The sequence below is a fragment of the Eulemur rufifrons genome, chromosome 27, assembly GCF_041146395.1.
Source record: "Eulemur rufifrons isolate Redbay chromosome 27, OSU_ERuf_1, whole genome shotgun sequence".
Taxonomy (NCBI): Eukaryota; Metazoa; Chordata; class Mammalia; order Primates; family Lemuridae; genus Eulemur; species Eulemur rufifrons.
In genome coordinates, this window is record NC_091009.1 from 7,903,336 (window position 1) to 7,927,700 (window position 24,365).

At 34.3% G+C, this 24,365-nt stretch overlaps 1 protein-coding gene across 1 annotated transcript; it reads right to left on the reverse strand.

The window, feature by feature from the left end:
• Positions 1-2,898: 2,898 nt before the first annotated feature.
• Positions 2,899-24,269, reverse strand: RGS21 (regulator of G protein signaling 21). Its single transcript, XM_069459745.1, has 4 exons — positions 24,259-24,269; positions 20,074-20,150; positions 16,093-16,259; positions 2,899-3,102 (listed from the first exon to the last, which is right to left on the reverse strand). Exons 1-4 carry the CDS (start codon positions 24,267-24,269, stop codon positions 2,899-2,901), a joined length of 459 nt encoding a protein of 152 aa, XP_069315846.1.
• Between the last annotated feature and the right edge of the window lie 96 nt (positions 24,270-24,365).

The window sequence follows — 24,365 nt, forward strand, 5'->3', positions numbered from 1 at the left end:
TGAAATTTCAGGAAAGACATCTGGACTATTTTCCAAAGTTGTGGCCCAGAATGCTACTATGACTTAAAAGATGCAGATGAGCCTGGGTGCGGTGGCTCACGCCTGTCATCCTAGCACTCTGGGAGGCCGAGGTGGGAGAATCGCTTGAGGCCAGGAGTTTGAGACCAGCCGGAGCAACAACATAGGGAGACTTCATCTCTACAAAAAATAAAAAAAATAGCCAAGCTTGGTGGTGTGCACCTATCGTCCCAGCTGCTCAGAAGGGTGAGCCAGGAGGACCCCATGAGCCCAGGAGTGTGAGGTTGCAGTGATCTATGATGATGCCACTGCACTCTAGCCCAGGCCACAGAGCAAGACTCTGTCTCAAAAATAAATAAATGAAAGAGCAAGATTATATAAACTTAAAAGAATCATTGTTGGTGAAATTATTGATATTTGAAATACAAATAAATTCAAAAGAATTTTAGGTAAATTTGTGGATTATAGCACAATAGTTTGTTAATAATAAAGCTAATATTCTTTCAGAAATATATCATTTTACTTCTTTAGGTCTGGCCTAGTGGAGGGTAAACATAAATTGCCTTAAAACATATTCTGTAGAAACTGTTAGAAAATGTAAAATATTGAAAACTCTTCTTATAATTTGAAGGCCATTTCTACTTAAATATCTTATAATTTTGTTAATATTTTACTTCTTACCTTAGTTTTTAATGTAAACACTTCATTTCTGAAAGCCAATGGGAACATTTTTAGAAAATGACATTATACGATTATTGAATATTTAAATACATTATCAGAAATGTTAATATGGATATATATTTTTAATCTTTTTATTTAAAAATTTCATCCATAAAATCACTCACCAATGATAACTCATGAGATAACGTATGGAGTGAAAGAGACATAAACAGAGCCACATGTGAGAGAGTCCATCTGATGTTTTACTGAAAATCCTCACTACTGAGTATTCCATAAACCTGTAATTGTTTCCTCTCTGTCTTATTAAATCAGAAAACCTAGAATTGTCACCTGGGGTGGGGAGTGAGTTGAGGAGGTAGGTAACACTATTGAAGGTCTGTGGTTGGGATCCTACTAGAGGTCATTTAACATTTAATTTTCATCCCACCATTTTGACAACTGCTGTATTTTTTAGGCACCTACTTCTTCTAGGTGGTAAAGGTTTGATTTGTGGCTTCCTTCCCATCATTAAAGAAAACTTCAGAGGCAATCATTAAACACAATGTCTTGCTCTACGGTAACAAGAGAGAAGTTGCCTACTGACTATAAAGAGACAATTCAAATATCCGGTGAAAGGGAGCATGCCTGGGTATTGGAGGGTTAGCAGGAATTTAGGTTCCGACCTCAGCATAGCTCTAAACCTGGGAGGGGACTACACCACCCTGTTGGAACAAGGAGTCCGTGTGGCACGTTGGAAAAGCACTGCTCTGATCAGCTCAGCCACCTACCAGCTCTGTGACCTCAGGAAACAACTGAGATTTCATTTTTTCCCCATGTCTAAAAGGGGGTATGTGGTTTAAATTCTAAGGTGCCTTCTATCCTCAAAAGTCTATTTCATCTCTGGGAGTCATTTTTAAATTTCCCATTTAAACAGAGAGTAAATTAAGGTTGGAACCTCCAGAATAAATGTTGAAAAGTCTATAGCTGTTTTCCACTAAGTGCACCTTAAGGCACACTGAATACTTCACAACCAATTTGTATTTATGCCTTCCTTTAAAGAATTTGCAAATGTACAGGGAATATTCCATTTGCATATGTTTAAATGTTTATTCTTCACGACAGAAAGGAGACAAAATTTTGTCTATCAAATGAGTAGGTTGTAGAAACATAAAATAAGCCATGCTACTTTTTCCTTCATTTTTTAATGTTTAATCTCAAAATAGAAATGTCAATACAGATAAATAAATCTGTGCAAATAAAATGAAAACATGGAAGATATATTGAATCTTTATAGCTTCTCATATTGACATGAAATTATTCATACTTATTACAGAACATTTATATATATATAGAAAGAGACAAATTTAAACACATTTGAAAATAATACATTTACAAAATTTATGAGTTTATAAACAAGTTCCAGTGCTGAAGAGTGAATAGATACTTCAAAATTGAGTAGATAATGTTGCAACATTTTTTATTTTATGGGACAATTACTGCTATAGAGTTCATCAGATAAAGACTTATTCATGCACCTTAGTCTTCCTCTTTCGTTTATATTACTATTAATATAAGACAATCAATATTCTTCACCCTCAAGGCCCTTTTCATACATAAGTCTATGTGAGGTCATTGAATTGAACCAAGTGATATATTTTGAAAAATTTTGGTCCATCAGACATACATATAAATATGCATACATTCCTGCAATTTTTCTTTTTAATTAATGTGAGAGTCATAGCCGTTTAGATAACCACTAACGATTAGAAATAGTTGGAAATAGTTGAAAAGAAACAGTTGAATGCACTAAATTAAGGGTTGTATTTTGGTTTAGAATTTCTATTTTTACATAAGTGAGGTTTTGAATAAAGAATTGTCTTTAAAATTATGTATACAATGCTAAAAAAATCTTCCATCCTGCAATATGAAGATATATAGTTCCTTAATGAATAATGTTATAAGAATATCTACTTATGGTTTAAGAGTGTATTACATCTCTATAAACTTCCTTTGTACTCCTCCAGTAAAAGATTTTTAAGTACCTTATAAAGTGAATAAATTCTACACAAATGACTTAGAAATTCAGGCTTGATATATAAAAAATTATTCTTCTGTTAGAGTAAAAAATGTTTTCTATACCTTAAAAATTATATTGTGTTTGTCTGTTTAAAATATTTTAGTCTGAAGGACAGCAATTAATTATTTTATCATTTACCTTCTTCACAAGAAAGGGAGCCATTTTTTATGATTTCCAACCTGTTGGCTATTTACCAATTGCTTGTAAATCTCTGACTTTAGAAATCGAGGAAAAGAATCCTTGGCCATAAGACTATAGATTAATTTCTGAGCCTCATCAAAGCATTTGAGAGTTGGTTCAGCAATGTTCTTTGAGATGAGGTCCCTGGTACCGAAGTCAATGTTAATCTGTGGAAAATAAGGTTGCATGTTATTGGATTAGTTCAATCAAAGAATACATGGTTTATACAGATGGTAAATACACATATTGTTTGATTTTTTTTTCCAAGCACAAAGCTAATCTGATGCAAAATAGAAGAAGAATACTGCATTCATTTTCTGGAATGCAGAACACACAATTGGTTTAATTATTTTTCCTAGCTTCACAGGGGTGGCATTGACTGGGAACAGAGGTAAAACAAGATACTTTAAACTACTTTTCCCACCTTCCTCTGTTTTCCCCTAGTCTTCTGACTTGAATACCTAAAATGTGCTTTCCATAGGCAGAACCACAACTAGAATTTACTAGGCTGGAAGGTGCCAACCCATTCCCATTCTTTCTATTTTCCTTGTTCTCCACAACATTGCTTTTCTTTCTAATTTGAATTTCTTTTTGTTTCAGAAAATGGACCAAAAAAATACCCAATTTTCACTGATCCCTGTCTCTCATGAAGAATATGTATCTATATGAAGGCTCCTCATTTCCTTACTGCCACCATACATAGATGTCCCTAGTCAGGTCTACCAGAGATCCAGTGTATTGGAACACACCATTCACCTGAAAATGTGTAAAATGCCCCAAACCTTCTGGTGGAGATACTTGCCCAACTCTACACATATTCTAGAATATATTCTAAGAAAGCAGAAAATTTTATATCCAAGATATCTAATCTAAATGGAAAGTATTCATGAAGTTCAAGAGATAAGTGTATCTTAAAATTAAATGCTCACCAAAGGCAGTTACTGTGTCTGTCTTACTCATCACTCTATTTTCTGGCACTTGGCAGAATACCTGCCTTATAATAGGCAATCAATAAACATTTGTTGAATAGAATGAAAACATCTCTTGGCAAAATATAGGAGATGGTAAAAATGTTAGAATTTTGGAGTCTGGTAAAAGAAAGACTATAAATGCCAATTTATGCTGCATGAAGTCAAGGTGAAACAGTAGGCAGACAGGCCTGCAATCAAATCCTTCCTCAGCTACTTATTTGCTGTTTGTATGAATGAAGCAATTTCTATAATTTCCTTTTCATCTTCAATCTCCGTGATGTAAGAGAGAATAGTAATGGCACCGATCTTAAAGTGTTCTGAGGATTAAATAGGTTATATCAAACCATTTTAATGTTATTATTCTAGGAAGAAGAAAAGAAGAAAGAAAAAAATCAATTTGAAAGGAGTCAGGAAAAGGGCATGACTTGTTCACAGATATTTTCTTTCTGTAGGGATTTCAGCTGCTCATTAATCCCAGAATACATCTGCATGTTTATTTCTTTGATTACCTTCTTAGGCGCCTCATCAGTTCCAGATAAAGGGCCAAACTTCCTCAAAAGCCTCAAAACCTGGAACTTACTGCCTCCTCAACATATAGGAAGATGGCGCAGGGCAGTGGACAGACTTTGGGGTCATTTTCAAGTCTGTACTTGAACCCTAATGACATTGATAACCTTGGGTGAAATATTATGAGCTTCCGATTCCTCATCTTTCAGCTATTGCTCTAACAATATTTGACTCAGAATTAAAGAATTTAGTAAGAATTAAAGTGAGATGATCCATACATTTATTGATTTCACAAATATTTATGAGTGTCTATTATGTGCCAAATGTTGCTAATATTTGGGAAAAGACAACTAACAATTCAATAAATAATATTATTTTAGATTTAAAGTTGAAGGATAAGAAGAAGCCAGTTCCCTAAGAATCTGGGGAAAAACATTTCTGGCAGAATAAGCAACCAATGCAAGGCCGTGGTGCAAGGAAACAATGGTTAGTTATGCAGAGCCACTACGTCTGAACGGCTGGAGGGTAGAGCATGAGCAAGAAGTCCTGTGATGAAGCTGGAAGAGGAGAGCCAGGGCAGGTCTTGCAGAGCTTGTGTGCTGGGGGCAGGAGTTCTTATTTTTATGCCAGAAGCAATAGGAAGATATGGAAGGGTTTTGAGCAGGGAAGTGGCTTGATAACTTATATAATGAACCTAGCATAGTGCCTGCCTCACAGTGGGAATTGACGAATAGTGGCTATTGTCAAGATCTTATGGTGGTTCTTAAATACCTGCTATAGCCTGTTTCATAAAGCTATCTTGTGTGGATATGAAAATATATACTGCCTGTTTCTGCGTGTAACTATATTTCTGATTCTTTAACAGCATCATCTGTGATTTAACTTTATATTCGCCTGATAGGAAGTATAGCAATTTAATCTATTTTGGGACTCAACAGAGGAGTTTTTACTGACAGTAGGGCCAATGTGTGCCTGCCGCACACCACTGGCTTAATATTATTATTATCATTATCAGAATTGAACACCTGTAATAGTTCCCCATTTCCTATTTAAAAAGTCCAACTATTATGTACCATAACAATTAAAAATAAAAAATTCAGATCCCAGATTTTGGCATTCATGGCCTTTACAATGGTGGCACCAACCTACACGTTTCTTCTCTTGTATGTGTGCCCTGTATTCCCACTATGGTAGACAATTCCCCTCAAATTATTTGTCTTTTCTCACTTCTGAACATTTTCTCATAATATCCCAGTCTAACTGAAAGTCACTCTTTTTCACTAGGTATTTCACAAGTCTTTTTGTCCTTAAGGCTTAATTCAAATAACATCTAACAAGTAAAGTTTATTTGTGGATTTTCTTTTCTTTTCCGATGTCTCAAAAGATTTTGTGTTGCTTAGATGATATTTACACTTTATTCATCCTTCGCTATGCCTTGCACAATGTAAGGACTCAATAAATGTGTTTCATAAATCAAGTGAAAAAAATGGTTTTATATTTGTTCAAAATCATGTTTAAATTTTAGAAAGAACTATTCCATTTCAACATAATAATGATAATTAATATTATTGAAATATATTATGCTTGTCCTTCTAACTTATTCTTTTAATTTTTCTGATTTGCCTGTTTTCCTCCCAAGGAACTGCCAACATCAGCTATTGATAGCTGAGTGGTGAGCAGATCTGCCGCTCCCAGGAGATAATCAGTGGCTCATGAAGATGTGTCTTGGCAATTCAGTGACAAAACACCACACCCACATGTTTATATAAATGTCATTATTCTCCTACAAGTTGTTCAAGCTAGAAACATAGGAATCGTCTTTGACACCTCTTTTTTCTCTGATCTGTTATCTAGTGTGTGTGCATGTGTGTGCGTGTGTGTGTGTCTAATTCTGCCTTTTATTTTTGTAATTTCACAATGGTCTTTTTGATTCTCACTCTTACTTTTCTGGCTTAGGCTTTTGTAACTAACCTCTTCCCTAAGCTATTAAATTTATCACTTATCTGATACGTCTTCTTGCCCTTCTTTCCCATCTAAACACTGTGAACAGTATTACTAATTCAATTTCACCAAAATATCTTTTTATCATATGAACATTCAGCTGAAAACCCATTATTTTTTATAACAAAATTTAAACGTCTTACCCTTGCATTTGAGATTACTTCTACCTGATTTTAATATGTTGTTTCAAAATCAACTTCTGCTTGTCTTTAGTGGTACCCATAAAGCTGGTCTACTTTTGTTCCCAAAGCGAATCTTTCACCTAAAGCTTTTATTTATGCTGTTTCATCATCTAAAATCCCTCCTGCTCCCACAATCGTATCTTGTACAGATTTTCTTCCTCCATTATGATTTACCTTAAGTTAAATATCCTCTGAGAAGCCTTCCTTGACCACAGAAGGAAAGCCACTATAATTTCCTTGTGATTATATGTAATTTTGATTTAAAAATCTTAAGAAATTTGATTTCTTGCTTAAACAGATTTGGATACAAAAGCTTCTGTTAAGTATTCAATGTGATTATGAGAGAAAGAAGATTTGTCACTATAAAAGTAATTCAATAGTTCATGATGTGGAATTAACCTGTCTTTTATTTACTATCTTTTCCCTATTTCTTTTACTAATTCCTTATTCTCCACAAGTCCCTCAAAAAATACGAGCGCAGCAGATATACAGTCCCTGAATTCTGCCCCAAACCTTTTCTTTCTAGGCTTTTCTCCTCGGTGACTCTGTCGTCTCCCGTAGCAAAATGTTTTGAGCAATAACATCAACTCTAAAATAATCATAAGGATATTTCAAGATGATTATTTTACCCGTAAATAATAAGTTATTTTTATTGACTATTAGTACTGATGTGCTAAGTCTTCATATGGCTACTTTATGCTAAATGTCACACACCCACATGACTACAAGACGGATAATATCATTTGGGCAAAAAAGGCTGACATATATGTGAAAAACTATTTTATTTATAGTAACTTTTTGAATTTATTTATTTGGAATATTTATTGAATAGGTGCTTAGGAACTGTTTTAAGATTTGAAGATATAAAGATGATTAAGGTAAAAAGTCAATCAAGAAACAGATTTTGAAAAAGCTATAAAATTAAAAAATTATGCATTCTGGAAAAAAGACTATGAAAGAAATGAAATTGAAAGCTGATTTTTGACGTTTTATTGTGAATATGAAATACTAAAGAGGGATTTGCCCGTGAGAGGGTAAACTGAGAGAAGTCCAGTGGCTCTGAGAGGAAGAAAGGCACTTGGGAGAGGCATGGAGGAGCCAGATCAGTAGGATGCTGTAGGTCTTGTTTAGAAATTTATTACTTATTCTGAGGGCAACGAGGAGAATTTTCAGTAAGGGACTAATGTAAATACATATTTGAAAACAAAGGTATCATTAGTTCCCATGTGTTGTAATAATCAGGTGTGGATAAGGGGAGGAAAAACCAGGAAACCAGAAGGTCAGGCGGACAACATACAGTGGATTGGGTTGGATAGTGTTTCAGGGAATGAAGGGAAGTGCATGGACTTTACAGCTATTTAGAAAGCAGAATTGATGGAACTTGTTACTAAATATTAATAGTGATAACCTTGGGCAAGGGAGATAATATTTAAGAATGGCTGGATTTTAGAAATATTCAAAGTAAGTGTGACAGAAAGTGCTGATGGATTAGATATGGGGTATAAGAGAAAGAGAAGAATCAAGGGTTGATTACAAATTCTTTAGCCAGAAATAATGGAAGAACAGTGTTGTTATTAATTGAGATAGAGAGGACTTTGGTAGAAGAAAGTTTTGAGCAAAATTCAGGACTCAGACTTGAATTTGTTCAGTTTGAAATGCCCTTTTAAAGCCACAGGAGTGGCAGAGATCATCGGGAGACAGAGCATAAGCAGAAAATAAATAAGGAGCGTCTCCCCTCATCTGTGCATGGGTAGCAAAAAGAAATTGTTAAAGAGCAGTCAGTAAGGGAAGAGGAAATCCAGTCCTAGAAGCCAATCGAAGATGTTTCCATTAAGAGGGAGCGATAAATTTTGTTAAATGCTCCTTAGCAGTCAATTCTGGTGACGTATAGGAATTGGCTATCAAAAGTGCTTTCTCTCTTCTTCTCAACTCCCTTGAAATTTTAGTAACAGTAATATATATATATGTACACACACACACACACACACACACACACATAAAAATTACTTTAATAGAGTCACTCCTGGGGCCATGTCTGTGAACTGCACCCACAACTTTGCACTCATCACAAATGTGATTTTTGGTTGGACTCTGCCAGGAGATACCTGGGTGAATTTGGAACTCAACAATAATACAGAAGAGATATTAAGCTTGAAGTATATTGAAGGTTGGAACCTGTCAAGAGGTGAACCTCTAACAACAAGTACTTTCTGATTGCATGAGCTAAGGCATTCCTGAGCTGCTTGGGGGGTACAGAGAAGCCTAGACTTTGCTGAGCAGCTCAAACTATAATAGTAGGTCTAGAGCATGGGCTAAATGTTACATCAATTAATGAAATAAACAGGGTTATGTCTATATTATTTACTGATATGGTTACCTGTATTTTGGTTGTATGGATACTCGTTAGTTTCAAAGACTTTGGGAAACATAATATTTTGTTTGCTTATTTTTTCCAAAAGTCATACATTACCTAAGCTATCTGAGACAACTATCCTGTCAATTTCAGAAAAATGAGACACAGGATTGTGGTTCTTATGAAATGACAGCTGAGATGTCATCACAACCGTTTAGAGGCTTTTAAGTCCTGTCAATTTTGAAAAGGTCTTGACACACTGACATTGACAACAATCCATTGCATTACAATGACTGCTTTCTGAATGATGTTTTTGGTAGTTGTTTAAAAACAATTTTATTATAATGATCCAGGATATTTTAATACTCATGTGATTTTGTTAACTGAAAGTTATGCAGGCCAAATTCTTTTTTTCCATACCAGCAGTCTTATTTTTTTTTTTCAGTTCTCAACAATTTATTTTAGCAGGAAGAATACATTTTAAAGTGTACCTGTTGGCTCTGTTGTGACCCTAAACTGTGCTTTATATATTTTTACATAATTTGAATGAAAAGTTTCAACTGTGCTCTCACATTCAAATCAGGCAGCCTTTCCGCATTTGGAATGTGCAGTGTAGCTGGAGATTGTCATTATGCAAAGGGCGTGTGCCTGTCTGAGTAACACGCCTTGCAGAAGAGGAGCCCGGCATCTTAGACCTCATTCACAGCAGAGCTTAAAAATCACTACTCAACTCAAAACCATCTATAATCATGTTTTTGGTTACATAATTCTATTTAATCACCACTAACACTTCAAGTATTGCTTCATTTTTGGTATCATTAAAGGCGAATGAATATCCTAAAATGTATCCTCGAAGGTGGCCATTAAAACTGAGAAAAGTTATTTGTTACATCTAGAAGGAATCCATTCCTGAACAAGACTGTATCCTTTTGTTGTCATTGGCGTTGGAGGCAAAAATAATGACGCAGTTTGGGAGGTCATGCTGACACCTCAAACTGGGCAAGAGACATCAAAAAATAGAATTTAAAACAATCCTGATTAATTGGACAAGTAGTCAAAGCAAAGTCAGAATTGAACAGAAACAAGATGCCTCTCCAATTTCTGTGATGATAGAAAGATGACACATATAAAATCCTAACATGTGCAGTTCACTAATAATAGAGGCACAAAAGCGACAGGGACGCTGGAGCAGCTGAAAGGGGGTGGGATCGACTGGTTTCCTTCACCAACTGCAGCTTGCTAATCTCCAGCCAATCCAAGCGGCACCGGGACATAAGAAAGTTAAAGGAACACCTAAATTCTTTGCTTTTGAGTTGAAATGTAGAAATCATTTTTTGATGGACAGAATTATACTACAGATTATTAGAAGAAACTCTCATGACATTTTTTTCTTCCTAATCCCATATTTGAATCTGGGCTTCTTTGTCTAAGAAGTTATACAAATTAGAAAGAATACAAGAAGAGAAACAAAGCTTTTGATAGAAAGGAAGATAGATTGTATCTGACTAGATGACTTTATGCTTCTGCCTTTAGCATAAACATCAAGGTTCATGGGCTATGTCATAAACACTTAAAATAAGTAGTAGATGGAGGGAAAGACATTTGAAACCTGAAAGCGTAGGCTGAAGACCTCCCTCCCATGGATCTTAATGACTGCAGGGCTCACCCCTTTATCTATAAGGTTTAGTTCATTTTTCATCTGGCAAGTGTGGATGATTGCGATGCCGGCCTGAAATGGACAGCATGGTGAGCAGATGAGACCGTGCCCGGTGCCCACGAAAGCTCTGTGCAGGCAGTCCTCGCTCACAGCTTCTTCAGCTCTGCTTTCCCTCCCTCCCTCTTTCTGTGTTCTCTCTCTTCTTTTTAAAGAGATCTTCTTATTTTAAGATGGAATAATTAAAAATGTGGAAATCCCTGGGATCAAGAAAGTACAGTTGCCTCAATTTACACCCCAAGATACAGAGTACTGGGTTTTATTCACTGCTGGGCTGGCCTTCTAGGCCCTGGCCAGGCTTTTGCTTGGCTATTCTTCCACTTCCTTCCCCTTCCTTCCCTCTTTCCATCTTTTCTTGTTTCCCTCTGTTCTCAAATTTCTGTTCAAAACCTACTAATTACTTCTTTTGAGATACATATACCCAGATCCTCTAGACCCGGATTTTTCTGTTGCGTGCTACCACCTCACCCTGTATTTCCCTATCACAACACGGATCAGAGTTTATTGTAACTATTTTTTTAACTGGAGTTTCCCACCAAGATAGTTAGCTTTATCTATTCAGGGACCATGACTCTTTTTTTCTTATCTGCACCAATATAATGATTAGTAGATAGTAGACATTTAACTATTGATTAATGAACAAAAACTTAGAAAATGAATAAATAAGCAAACTCATTATATCTAGAGATGATTCTATAGTTGGGGCCACTATTGGCTAGTTAATGACTTGTAGGGCAGAAATAAGACTTAAGACCAACACATTGAGAAAGTGGCATTTAAAAATGTAAAAAAAAATATTAGTATAAAATGGAAAATACAAATTGGCATTACAGTAAGAGAAGAAATGCTTCTAGATGCCTATATTTATGGGCTTCTTTCTACCAAAAATTCATATATCTATTTCTTTCCTCAAGACTCAGTTTAAAACTAACCTTATTTAAAAGAAAGGCTCTCTCACTGCTACTGTTCAATCATTATATCCTTCCAGATATAATACAAACCATTTCAGCCTTTTTTTTTGCACTTAATCATTTGTTGCTTTCCATTTTTTCCTAGTTGTATAAACTTTATTTTTAATATGACTAGAATGAAAATCTCTTTTGAACCACATCATGATTTCTTTTTATTTTATTTTCTTAATGTTTCCTTACTGAGAGCTGCCTAGTACAACACCACACTGTGTTATACTTACGTGTTTATTATCTGTTTTCCTGCCTAACCTGAGCTTCCTGTCCACAGAGGGATTTTATCTTACATGGAGGTAAACAGTAGGTACAGAATAAAAGCCATTTATTAATACTGATGTGAAATTAAATGCGAATCAATAAATAACATCGTACTACATTAAAAGAAACCAAACAAAAATATTTAAAAGTGTCCTGCACAGACCTATTAAGATATAGTCTCCTTCCTGAGTATAATTTCTTCTTTGTTTTATGAGTTATGGTGTCCTCCTATTTAATAAATAAATTTAAGAATTAAACATTTTGTATTATTTTTTGACTTAGGAAACTACAAATGCATTTGTTTCTGGATTGGTGATAATATAAGTTGAATTTATATGCTTTTTAAGCATTACACTGTTGTTATAATTTGACACTATTTTCTAATTTCACAGATGAAAATAAACATAAAAAAATTTCTGTTTCATGATGTTTTCCATCCTCTTATGACCATCTCTCTTTTCGACATAAAGGAATAATGATATAATTTTAATATAAATATTTAAAATATTCCAAGTTCTTAGCTGAATATGAAAATATTATTTAACAATTTTCTAAGATAAACATTTTTCTCAAAGCCAAGCAATCTTATTTTATTTAAAAATTTCAAATATTATAAAATGGTTCAAATTAAAGAATATATAGCTTGTCTAATAATTTTCTCATTTTCAAGTCACTTAGTCAAAATACCTGGGCCATACTATCTTTTTTTCCTGCAGTATTTTCTCCTCAACCCATCTAGGTCCAACTTTAATGAGTAGCCCTTTTTTATCTGAATCTGGTGATTTGTTAATACGTTTTGATATGTGCTAGCATTTGCACTTTTATTAAGCCTTTTAAAGTTGCTTGGTTTCAAATATTCTTAAAAGTTAGCTAATGGTTGTTTTCAGGCAGATTGAACAGCACTTATAGTGACTTGTTTAAAGAAAGGAATTAAAATTTCTTAAAAACTGTCCTGTAGTTTTTACAAAACCCTACAAATAGTATCTCATTTATCATTCTCATTTGAACTATGTAGATGTATTATTGTGCTTTTTTAGATGAATAAACTGAGGCACAGAGAGATTAAATAGTTTCCTACAAGATTACACAAGTGAGGGGCCAGGATTTGAATCCAAGTCTAGGAATTTCCAAACTTTAGATTTTCTGCTGTATCATATTAACTCTTTATTACTTTAGGAACAGATAGAAGGTAATACTATAAAGGAGAGGGCATACAATCGAGCTGAAATTATTATCCTCTCTCATAGAGCCCTGAAATTTCAATTTTCATGTGTAGTCTTTGCGTATTAGGACAGGAAACTGACAGCCATTGGTAATGTCCATTTACAGACAGGAATCATTTAGTAAGTTTAATATAGTCTAATTGTATGTCGTCTAGTTGGATCAATTAAAATTATTAAGTCATGCTAGAAATTTTATAGATGAGAAAATAAAGACACAAGAGGTTGAAAAGAAAGCAAATGGGATTTAATAGATGTCTGGATAACATGACCTTGTCATTGTTTTTTATTTTAGGATTTCCTATGAAGGAAACTGGTTATAATTTAGATTCTTTGTAAGAGTCAGTTATATAACTACAATGGAATATAGAAAAATGGAGGCTATTCTCATATGAATCTCATTCTTGGATTAATTTTCTACTTGTGAAAATCATTATATTTTCCAACCTACATATCAAATATATCACCCAGTCTTGTCAAGTCTGCCTACTAGGTAAATCTAGAATACTTCCCATCATTTCTTTATCTCCACTGCTGCCTACCTATTCAACATCATCCTCCACTCCTCTGCTCACATTAGCAATATCAAAATGCTTGCAATTTCCGGAAAATGCTAGGGAGCTTTATACATCAGTGCTATATCAATGTGCTCTCAAGTCTGAAATATTCTTTCTTCATTTGATTTCTTCACAAAATATGGCTTATTTTTCACCACCTACCTTTTTCATGTGCGAACCACTCTGCAAATCAAACCCTGAACTCTCCAGGTAGATTTAATCACTCTTTTCCACCGTGCTAATAATGAACTTTAAATGTGGTTTTATTATCATATCGCCTATCGTGTATTTGACTGGTTTTATTACATGTCAATCTCTGCTGCCACTTTGTGACTTCACTGTGTGGACAGAAACTCAAAAAATCAATTTAATGAATAAACATAATAATGGCAGTATTATATATAACATATAACTGACAGGCTTTAGAGAAATACTTTAAAGACTGCAAATGGTATAAAATATAACAGGCAAATGCCTTTTAATAATTTGAATTGGAAACAATTAACAGTAAATAATAGGAAAGAAAATAACTATTTCAAATATACATATACACGTATATATGTTTATACTTCTTGTTTTCAATTAATTTTGTCATATCTGATAATTGAAATTTTAGAGACACTGTAAGGGATAGTATAATTTATTACTTGAAAATCAGTCATAAATTTAATTATATTTTATTTAGTCAACAGTAATTAGATGGGCAAATTATAAAAAGCTGTAAAAATTTATATCCTAAAATAATAACTATACTATTTAGTTAAATTATTACTATATAAATTTAATTAGGAAGAAAAGCTTAGGAAAATAAATAAAACTATTTTGTCAAAATTGATAATTTATGCTATACTTTGAATTCAGCTATAATCAAAAAATCACATTTCTTATTAGAAGAATTTTCATAAACAATGCTTGAGAATGTTATCCTAAAGCAACCACTTTTAATTAGATGGATTCATAAAGAAAGAAAAAAAATCTTGCTTTCCAACTAATGTAACATTAAGTAGGATGTCTTTTGGGTTAATTTCAAATTCTTTTGGAGAATGGTACATGAATCAACTGTGCAAACCTTACGTACTACATTTTCAATTTTCCAGAATTTATTGATTCTTAGATGGTGACTTGGAAATAAATGGTGAAATAGCTTTACAAGAGTTAAAGTTCTTTTGTTTCTTCCTATGAATTTCAGGTCCTGCTTCAATAGTTTATGTGTCTATTAATGTTATACTAGACTAATATATGCTGCAGTAATTAATGTCCATCTAAAACTTGAACTATGCATATGGTAACTTTTTGTCCTAGATTTTCTGAAAGTGTTTGCATTTCATCTAGTCTATCCTTTGTCCCTGTTAGTACAACTATCCTTCTCATACCATGAATCCTCATTTGGGAACAGAACATATATTAACATTAACTGTCACCCATAAGGATATCAATATTTCACCTCTGCAGGAAAGATGGCAGGTACTGGTAGTTTAGTTTTGGTAGTGGTAGTTTAATGGAGCTTCCTGTTTCCTTGCTACTTATACATTAAAACTCATCCCTTATATGATATATTCAGCAAGGAATCCAAAGCAGTTTTAAAATATAAATTGCTTAAACTTTACAGTGAAAATTAAGAGTATGTGGAGATGATCATGGTTTTGATTCTGGAAGTTAAACCAAATATCAATGAGATGTTCCCCACATAAAACACTTTTGGGGGGCTCTTATCAGAGTCACTGCAGGTTTCTCCCTAAGGCCCTGTCTAGTTCCATGGTTTTAAAGCAGTGCAGGTGGGTTCTAATCACCTGATAAAATTCCTCATATCTTTGGCTCATTTTCATCATCAAAGAAATGAAGGTAAGCAAAACTCCCTTTTGGAAAGTAAGACATTGTTACATGCCATAAAGTAGACCTCTAAAGTATTAAAAATGAATAATTTGTACTAGTGGTTAGCAGGTGTTTTTTCCTCCACACATATTATTTTTTAAAAAAATATTCAAGAATTCTATCCCCCATTGACCTTGTCTTACTCCATGGTTTACAAAGAGAAAAAAAAAAAAAAAAAAAAAACACACAAAAAAAAACAACAAACAAACAAACTGCTCTGGAAATTCAACAACATTTTTTAAGGAGAATTTCTGTTGGGTTGACATTAGATCCATTTAATTTGAGATATTAGACACTGGTTTTCAAGATCCTGAATATTATGTCAAGGAGACAGAAATAGTGGTCATATCTCTCCCACGGTAGGTGCTGACAAATATTTTTGAATCAATGACAGACAAGAGGACTATGTTAAGGAATTTCTGTTGGCACATACTGACATTTCTATCTGAGCACACAGTGACGATTTCATTACCCTGCATATAAATGTAACGCCTTCTAACTGAGAGCAGACCGGCTGCGGATGGGTCTTCACTATTCTGAAGTGGTTCACTCACCTCTTTAGGGGCATCAGCTTCAATGAATTCAGAGTAAATCATCTTGGCTTTGGAAGCAATTTTTTCTGCATTTTCTGTTTTCTTGAAGTCTTCACAGGCAAGCCAGAACTCAACATTTTCTTCACTAAACTCGGATTTTAGAAATGTTCGAAAAGCATCTAGACCCTCTATAAAATATATAATAACAACTTTTGTGTCGTATCATACAGAGCAGTAACACTACCAACATGAGTATATTGTATAGGATGAGTATTTATTAAGGATTCAGTGACAAATATTTATCCTCCCCTAAATATAACATTTGTATGTTTCAGTTTGTAGCTTTAGAAAACCTTATTTTGGATCAGTAATCAAAAACTTAAAATATTTATCTCTATATTTCTACAATCAGTTCCATTAACAAAGAAAACCTGTACTTTCTTCTTCCTAGATCTGAGAAGTCTAGGAGTTATGTTCAGGAGAAGAACCTGATAGCAGTTACTGCATAGGAAAGTCCATGGACTTTGCTTTTTAGACCTATTGCATTGAGTTCAGGTCAAGTGAATGATGTTATGCTAACTTCAGAGTAAGAATATCTTTGTTGCTGTGAGTTGTTGAGGAAACAAAACTTGATGCTAAGGATTAAATTGGGTTGGTTTGGGCTTAAAGTCATGGAGGAAGGGCAGGCATTTGTTAGTTTTAGGTGAATGCACTGGCCACCTCCAATCTCTAAACCAAGAAAGTAACTGGCAAGATATTTGGTGTGAATGCCTCTCCCCTTTATGTGGTGACACAAAGTTTTAATTCCACAGGCAAATAAGTGGGATTCTACCCAATGTTGCTTTCAGCAAAATACTGATGCCTCCCATTCTCCCTGGTGGTTCATGGTGTTTTCCTCCTGCTCCGAGCTATTCTCCTGAGCATGTGCTTCCTCAGAAACTTCAGCCCAGGGACTGCAAATGGACCCACTGACTTGCAGGCTCACTTTCTTTGGCTTGACTATGATACGCAGTTTTAAAAATTTAATAACCACAGGAAGGGTTTGCGATTTATGATTCCTAAAGGTCTCACTCTCCCCCTTACCTTCTTTCAGCCAAATTTACACCTTTATTCTTTGCTCCTATAGATATTTGAGTTTGTGACTACCTGTTTAGACCCTTCCTTCTCTTCTCTCTTCATCAAAATGTGCCCTGAAATATTCGTCTTCAGGATTCCCAGAGGTCATTTGAGAAAGCAATTGTTGCTGACTGTTCTAAGGCTGAGTGTGGCTGAGAGTGTGCCTCTAGTTAGATATTAGGCTAGAAAGATCATTATCCGGTTCCGTCTGTGGACCAAACTAAACCAGTATGCTGAGGTCATGTTATTCAATTTCACAGTCTGCACCCTTCTGCTGGTGATATCTGTTTGTAGGTAAGCCTGTGTATCTCTCTGAGGAGGCAAAATACATCAGTGCTTTTGCACTCAGAGGAATTTGCCTTCCAAAACGGTGGTGGTGTTCTCCTCCACCTTTGCATGTACTCAGAGCAGCGCCTCCTTTCCTGTAGGCTGAGAGAGTTCCAAAGTAGGGGAAAAGTGAGTTTATAGGGAATCAGGGGGTAGGAAAAATCGACTAGAGAAAAAGAAAATACAAGTGAAAAGTTAATGAAAAGGGGCCTAAGTCAGTTGTTTATAGGTTGCTGCAGGTAGAAAGCAAAAGTGAAATTTAGTGTGACAAAATAGAAAAGGGCTTTCTGGAGCAGAATTAAAATGTCTAAAAACACTGGACTAAAAATAGGTTTAACAATTTTTTAAAAAAAATTATATGAAATAAAGTTAAAATAACAAGGCATTGCAAAAGGTTATCAGGTACCAATTAAAATTCTCAGTAGAAAGATTGGAGAGTGCGGATGTCATTAATATGTGAGCACTATATAAAAATTCAATTAACTACATGTTTCTTATATTTAAAAATACATCCAAGAAGCTTCTGTGACATAAATTTAGGCTACAAAAATCCTCTTAGTAATATTCAATTAAAATTTTTCCTGAATTCACTCCAGACAATGATGAATTTGAGAGTTCTAAACAGAATCTATTCTAAAATGTATTTTATGGAGAGAATAAAGTATGCTTTAATAACACTGAAAGAATATCATAGATTCATGCCTGACAATATTTTATATGTGTGTCATCAAGGCCTATGAAGCTTCTCCCTCTGAGGACTATCTCCAGGCATCCCAGAGAGAAAGAGAAGTTAGAGATCAAAAAACAATTATTATTTCCCTTGCTCTCCAGTTTTAATGAAGGGCTGCTCTCAAGTAACAATTAATGTCTGCTTTCCTCTGCTCAGAGCTTGGTTTAAGACACAATTGGACAAAATAAACAATTTAAACAACTAAAACTGGGGCTGGTTATCTCTGTCTTGGATACTGTCTTTTATTGACCTACTCTTCTATTATATACATACGGCTTGAATGTTCAAAAAGTGCCAAATGATTTTGCAGTAATATGCTACATGCAATTAAAATCATTATCTGAGGGCACTCTCCACAGGACGGAACAGCTACTGGTTGGACCCCACAGGGGGTATTAAATGGGACAAGTCAGCAACTGGCAGGGAAAACTATGCTAATGCCTATGCTCAGTACATGCAAAGTATATTCTCAAAGCGACAGAAACAATTAGGTGATTTGGCGAGCCATTTAGCTGTTTAAAGCAGTAGAAAGCATGCAAACTATTGCTATTTCTCTGGTATTATAAAAAGCAAAACCCAACAGTTGTTCAGATGAATCTATGACTTTTCTATTTTATGAAATATTTTATACTTTACATAAAATATATGAATATATGTGAAATATAAAATCCCAGGGGGGTACGTAGATGAAAGAATTTGCCTTCATCTGAGCACCCTCCTGCCCCTCCCCTGTGGTTCCACTGTGCAGCTCTCCCTCCTTCCAAGTTACACCCACAGAAATAATTTGATAAGGCTCGTAGCAAACCTGGTCTGCTCATGGATTATAATTAAAGAAAAAAGAAACAAACACTTTACAAAAATGCAATTTCATATTTTTGATTCCTTTAATATGTGGCTTTAGCTGGATTCTGGGAGTTATGGGGATTATTTTGTTTATGCTTTAGAAACTAGTCATTTAAGAATAATAAGTTTAGAGTAACTGAATTCATTTAATTCAATCAAATTTTATACATAAACAGCTGTGAAGAATTTACTCAGTTTTATCATGTTTTAAACTGTTCTAATATCATTTTATTTACTTTAAGAATTTAAAATGGAAATGCCATTTGATTTGCACAAACAATTTTACAATACATTGCAAACATTTTCTGTATATGTCTCTATTGTGTCACTTTGCTGACCTTGAATGAGACGAAACCACTGCAAAGCAGATTGTTTATAATACAAACAGAAGTTCTAGATACCTTTGAAAGTTAGTATTTTGTATATAACTATTTTGCATCAAAGACTAAAATATTTTATTTATAATTGGCCAAAACTACATTATTGAACCATTCTATTAAATATAAATACATTATACATTAATATACAAACATATACATTTAAATATGTTTGGTATTCACTAAAAATGAGAATAACTCAGTTGAAATAAGACCTTAAAATACATTTTATTTTAAACTACATGACATGTAAAACAAGTGATTTATTTAAATTTCCAACTTTTTCAACATTTTGTATGTTTCTTTCAACTTGTATCAAAAGCAGTCATGATAAATATCAAATTATAGTGACTTAAGGAAATAGAAAACTTATCACTTGCTTTTTAGAATTTTTCTTTTGTTTTAATGTATGGAATTTCTACAAACATCTTTTTTTAGGCCCAACCTAATTCCATTCAGACTTTAGGCCTTTATAAATTTATGACTGTTAGGAATCTTATACTTCAAACAATGCTCAAACTTATATTTTATAATGTATTAGTGACTTTCAGGATTTAATTATTTACATTTAATTATTATATTTTAAACTTATTATTAGTTGGATCTTACCTTCATTGGCTAAAAGTGTGTCCATATTTTCAGACCATGCCATTGTCTCTGTGGTTGGTGACCTGTAGAAACAACATCTACCCTTGACAATAGCATTGTGATCTTTTTCTTCCATAACCAGTAGTAATATTTGCATTGTGAATTACATTGTTCAAATGAGCTTTGTATCATTAATTAAACAGCAAAAGGTCAAAACATTGCATAACGCTACTCCACAGATTATAACTATGGCAACATGAAGTGGGACGTATTTGACACCAGCAAATTATTTATTAATCTCGCTGACAGTGTTAATAATATTTTCAAGTTCTTAAATTCTAATAAAGGTACAAGAGAGAGATTAGTCCTGTGGAGGAGTAGTGAATTTCTTCTCGACTATGAGCATATTAATTGTCAATTTATGGGGCATTACTCTATTCCTGAAAAGCTTGTGACACCAATGGTGATGGTTACTATTTTCTAAATTTTCATAATATAACAATTATCTATTTCAAAATTTTGCATCTCAAAATATTTTAAAAGTTTGAAGGATTTCTAACATGGGATGATGTTGAAAACGTTTGTTCATAGTATTTCTTGAAGTCTTTACCCCACTCTGAGGCAGCCTTTATTTCTCCTTAGACTGATATACTTCTAGATCTGGGCTGATTTATTTAAATCTAGGAATCTGTCAGGACAGAGTAATATCTTTTCCAAAGCAGTCAAAAAATTTACAGACTTAAGTCTTCTGAAGAAGGTATACTTTCGGGGATGTGATGTAGAAATAGTAAATCAAGTTTAAGATATAAACTTTCTGAGATACAAATATATCATGCATCATTCCTCTTAACAGACAAAGGTCCTGAGCAAAGAAGCCCCCATCCATAGAAAGCATCTGCTGCCCAGAAAAAAGCATGTTGGATTATGCTGCTGTGATGTGCAAATGACTTCTTTATGGAGAGAGAAGGTCCGATTTAAGGTTTCTATTTAAACGATCAATAATAAAATAGAGAGAATCTCATATCTAGTAATGCTTATAAAATTTTGCATTTGCACATCAAAGTGACTAATCTTAAATACGCTACTGTGAAGTGATCCCTATACTTTCATATTCTATTACTTCCTGTAATTTGCCACAGTTTTTTAAATTTTTCTTATGGTCGATTTTGCTTCCTTCTGTTGTTGTGGCTGTCATTGTATCCTCGGATGGTGACGGTTATTCTCACTGAGGACACATGCAGGGGTTATGTGACTGGGAATTCACTTTGCTATCTTCCATTACACACATTTTCAATGTAAATTTCCTTCCCCAGTTGTGAGCAACTGACTTTCTTTTCTCCCTTTACTTACTAAATCTCGGGGACACCGGTTAATGGTGGAAACCATTTTGAAATGATGGTTCTTTATTCAAAGGGACATTTTCAAAGATCTGGGTTGTTGTTCAGTTTCTAACTTTCATAAATGGAGGATGGGACCGATCCTAGGTTTGATTTTACGTTGAAAAGCTTTTGTGCAGTATAATCTGTTATTTGAATAAGCTTATGTTGAATTTCATAAAACTCAAATACTAGGTCTTGTAGGAATTCTAAAATTAACATATGGTCATGTAAAATGCCCATGTTTAAAAAATATTTCTATTTGTAGACTGGAATTTGGTGGTTAGCAGGATATTCAAATTAAATTTCCTTAGTCCCTGTGGAACATATGCTAATGCAGAGGTAGAGAAGAGCCTGGGCTCACAGAACACCCACTTTGAATGGGGAGCAGTCACCCAGGAAAAACTCCGAGAAATAGAAACCAGGCAAATTCATTCACGGATGGAGGCCTGCATCCCCATTAGTACGGGAGTTCTCTGATAGCAGGACTGAATGTTATTTTCTAGCACTGAGAACGGTGTGTCTGGTCAGAGAAATATTTACTGAACATGTTAACAAATCATCAATTAACGCCAAATAATGGCAGATATTAAAGCCTTCAATGGAAGAGGGACAGAGGCTTTTAAGATGCTGGTAGATTACAGTGCTAAAAGAGTATGGAAAGGGCTAGCTAGTCATGTCCTTTAGGGAGAGCCAGATTTTCATTAAGTCAAAAGCAAAAGGACTATTCCATGAAGAGCTCTTTGAATATAGAGGCATATTTGTAGAATGGGTGTTCAAATAAATGGCAGCCATTCTTATTTTCCTCATCAATGTAGGAAAACCATAAAAACATAAAGAAAGCAAAATCTGGGAGATCATGTATAACCAAGGATAAAAGAAACAGTCCTAATGTTTCAAATTATAGAGAGATACTAAAATATTACAGATATTGTATAGATATAGATATGGAATATTTTAGATAATAGAATTAGAGGTACTAGGATATTCTAGTATTAATTAAGGTCTGCAAAATGCTGACATTGTTGTAAAGAGAGAAAATTACCCTTCAACTCTCTGAAGAATTATCCCTGCTGGTGTGTGATAATGCCTGGAATGCCCTCTGCTCACAATTTTCTAACCTAATTCTCACCCAGAAGGTTCAGTTTTGACTATCAGATATGCTTAAAGGGTTGGAGGTAAGGCAGCATTTACTTTTCAGAAGTTAAGTGAAATGTAACTATTATAAGGAATAATGCTTGTTTGTTGCCATTTAAATTTGTAAAAAATGCAAATGGTTTCTTTGCATATTTGTAATTCTGTGGAAGAGCAAATTATTGGTATTTATGAGTAAACTGAAAGACAATATTTATAACAGCACTAAAATGCACAACCGTGTATTGAATGCATACAATGTGTACCAACGCATGTCATGTAGTTATTTACTCTTGAAAATAACAATCTGTTTGATTCCTGTATTATCAGTGAGTAAAGGGGCTCAGAGATGTTAATAGCTAGTGCGATACCCCACAGACAGTAGTGAGCAGAGTGAGAACTGAAACACAGGTATATCTGCTCGTAACCCAAATCCTTTTCACACTCCTTCCCAAAATGGATGACTTAATGCATGTATGCTTGTAATTTTTTCATGGTTTGGAACATTTATAATAACTATCTGGAAGGTGATTTTTCTGCAATAGACTTTTATCACACTTTGCACAAATATTTCCTTGAAATAATAGTTAAATTGTGGTAACTCGCTTCTCAGTAGAAAGTTTGTGTAAGACAGAGACTCTTAAGGCTCATGCATTATCAAATAATAATAGGTCATTGCTTATGTTAGATGTGAATTAGAAGTAGGTTTTTTTTGTTTTAATGATGCAATTATATAAATATGAAGAAAGTAATCTATTGAATAAATATTGGGGAAAAAGAGAGTGGCTGATTTAAGTGTACTGGCTTGGTTCGCTCTACTTGCCACGTGTTACCTGAAATAAACACTCCCTTGTTTCTTTTTTTATCTTTAATTTGGATTTTAGTGAAAACTTTAACAGAGGTTTTATCTGGCTCTTCTCATTTGTGTGTATGTTTATTTCCTGTAAAGTTGTGATGCATAATCAGAATAACTTTTTGTGCGGATATGATTTGCCATGAAAATTCGCTGTGAATTGGAGCCAAAATTGCACTTAGTATTTCATGGGGTTTTGGCTGATTTCCTTTCTGTTTTCTTCATTAATCGGGTGCCATCAAGGCCAGCAGTCCCCATATTATATGTCCGGAGAAGAGCCAGGCCAGATGGGAACTGCGTGAAAGCTACCAGTTATCTTGCTAATTGAGCCAGCTAGAACCAGTTGTACTGCATTAAAAAATGTGGAATCCAACAACTTAGCTGTTCACACTCAATTAGCAGTGTGCTGGAGAATGGAAAATTCAAGCAAGGAGTCCATGTGCTCCAGGAAGTGACAGCTGCTTCCTTACCCAGCATTTAATATCCATGGAAAAATTTTTCCATAAATATTGTGAAGATAATTTTTGCAAGGATCATATATACGTTATGTCTCTAACTCACTTCATAATTTTGAAAAACATCACATAAAGAGAGCTCAGTGGTCTTTTTCCACTTTATAATCTTGCATTAGCACATAAAGAATTAATTGCACAAGAAAGACACAACTTATTGACATTTTACAAAAGAAGCAATCAGTAGAGAAAGGAGAAAAAATAAATCAGAAGGAAAGACAATTAGCATATATATCATAAATGAAGGAAACAAAACATCTAGACTAACGAAGACTCAAGTGTTTCATTTGTACATCTTCTGGGGTAAAAATAGCTTTAAACAGCAACTCACTTCACTGGCATTTTTCGTTCCACTGTCTGACTGTCACAGATGATGCTGAGTTTCTCTTTCTGACTGATCTTCGAGCTGGAGGTAACGGGACAGCAGGAACATTACAA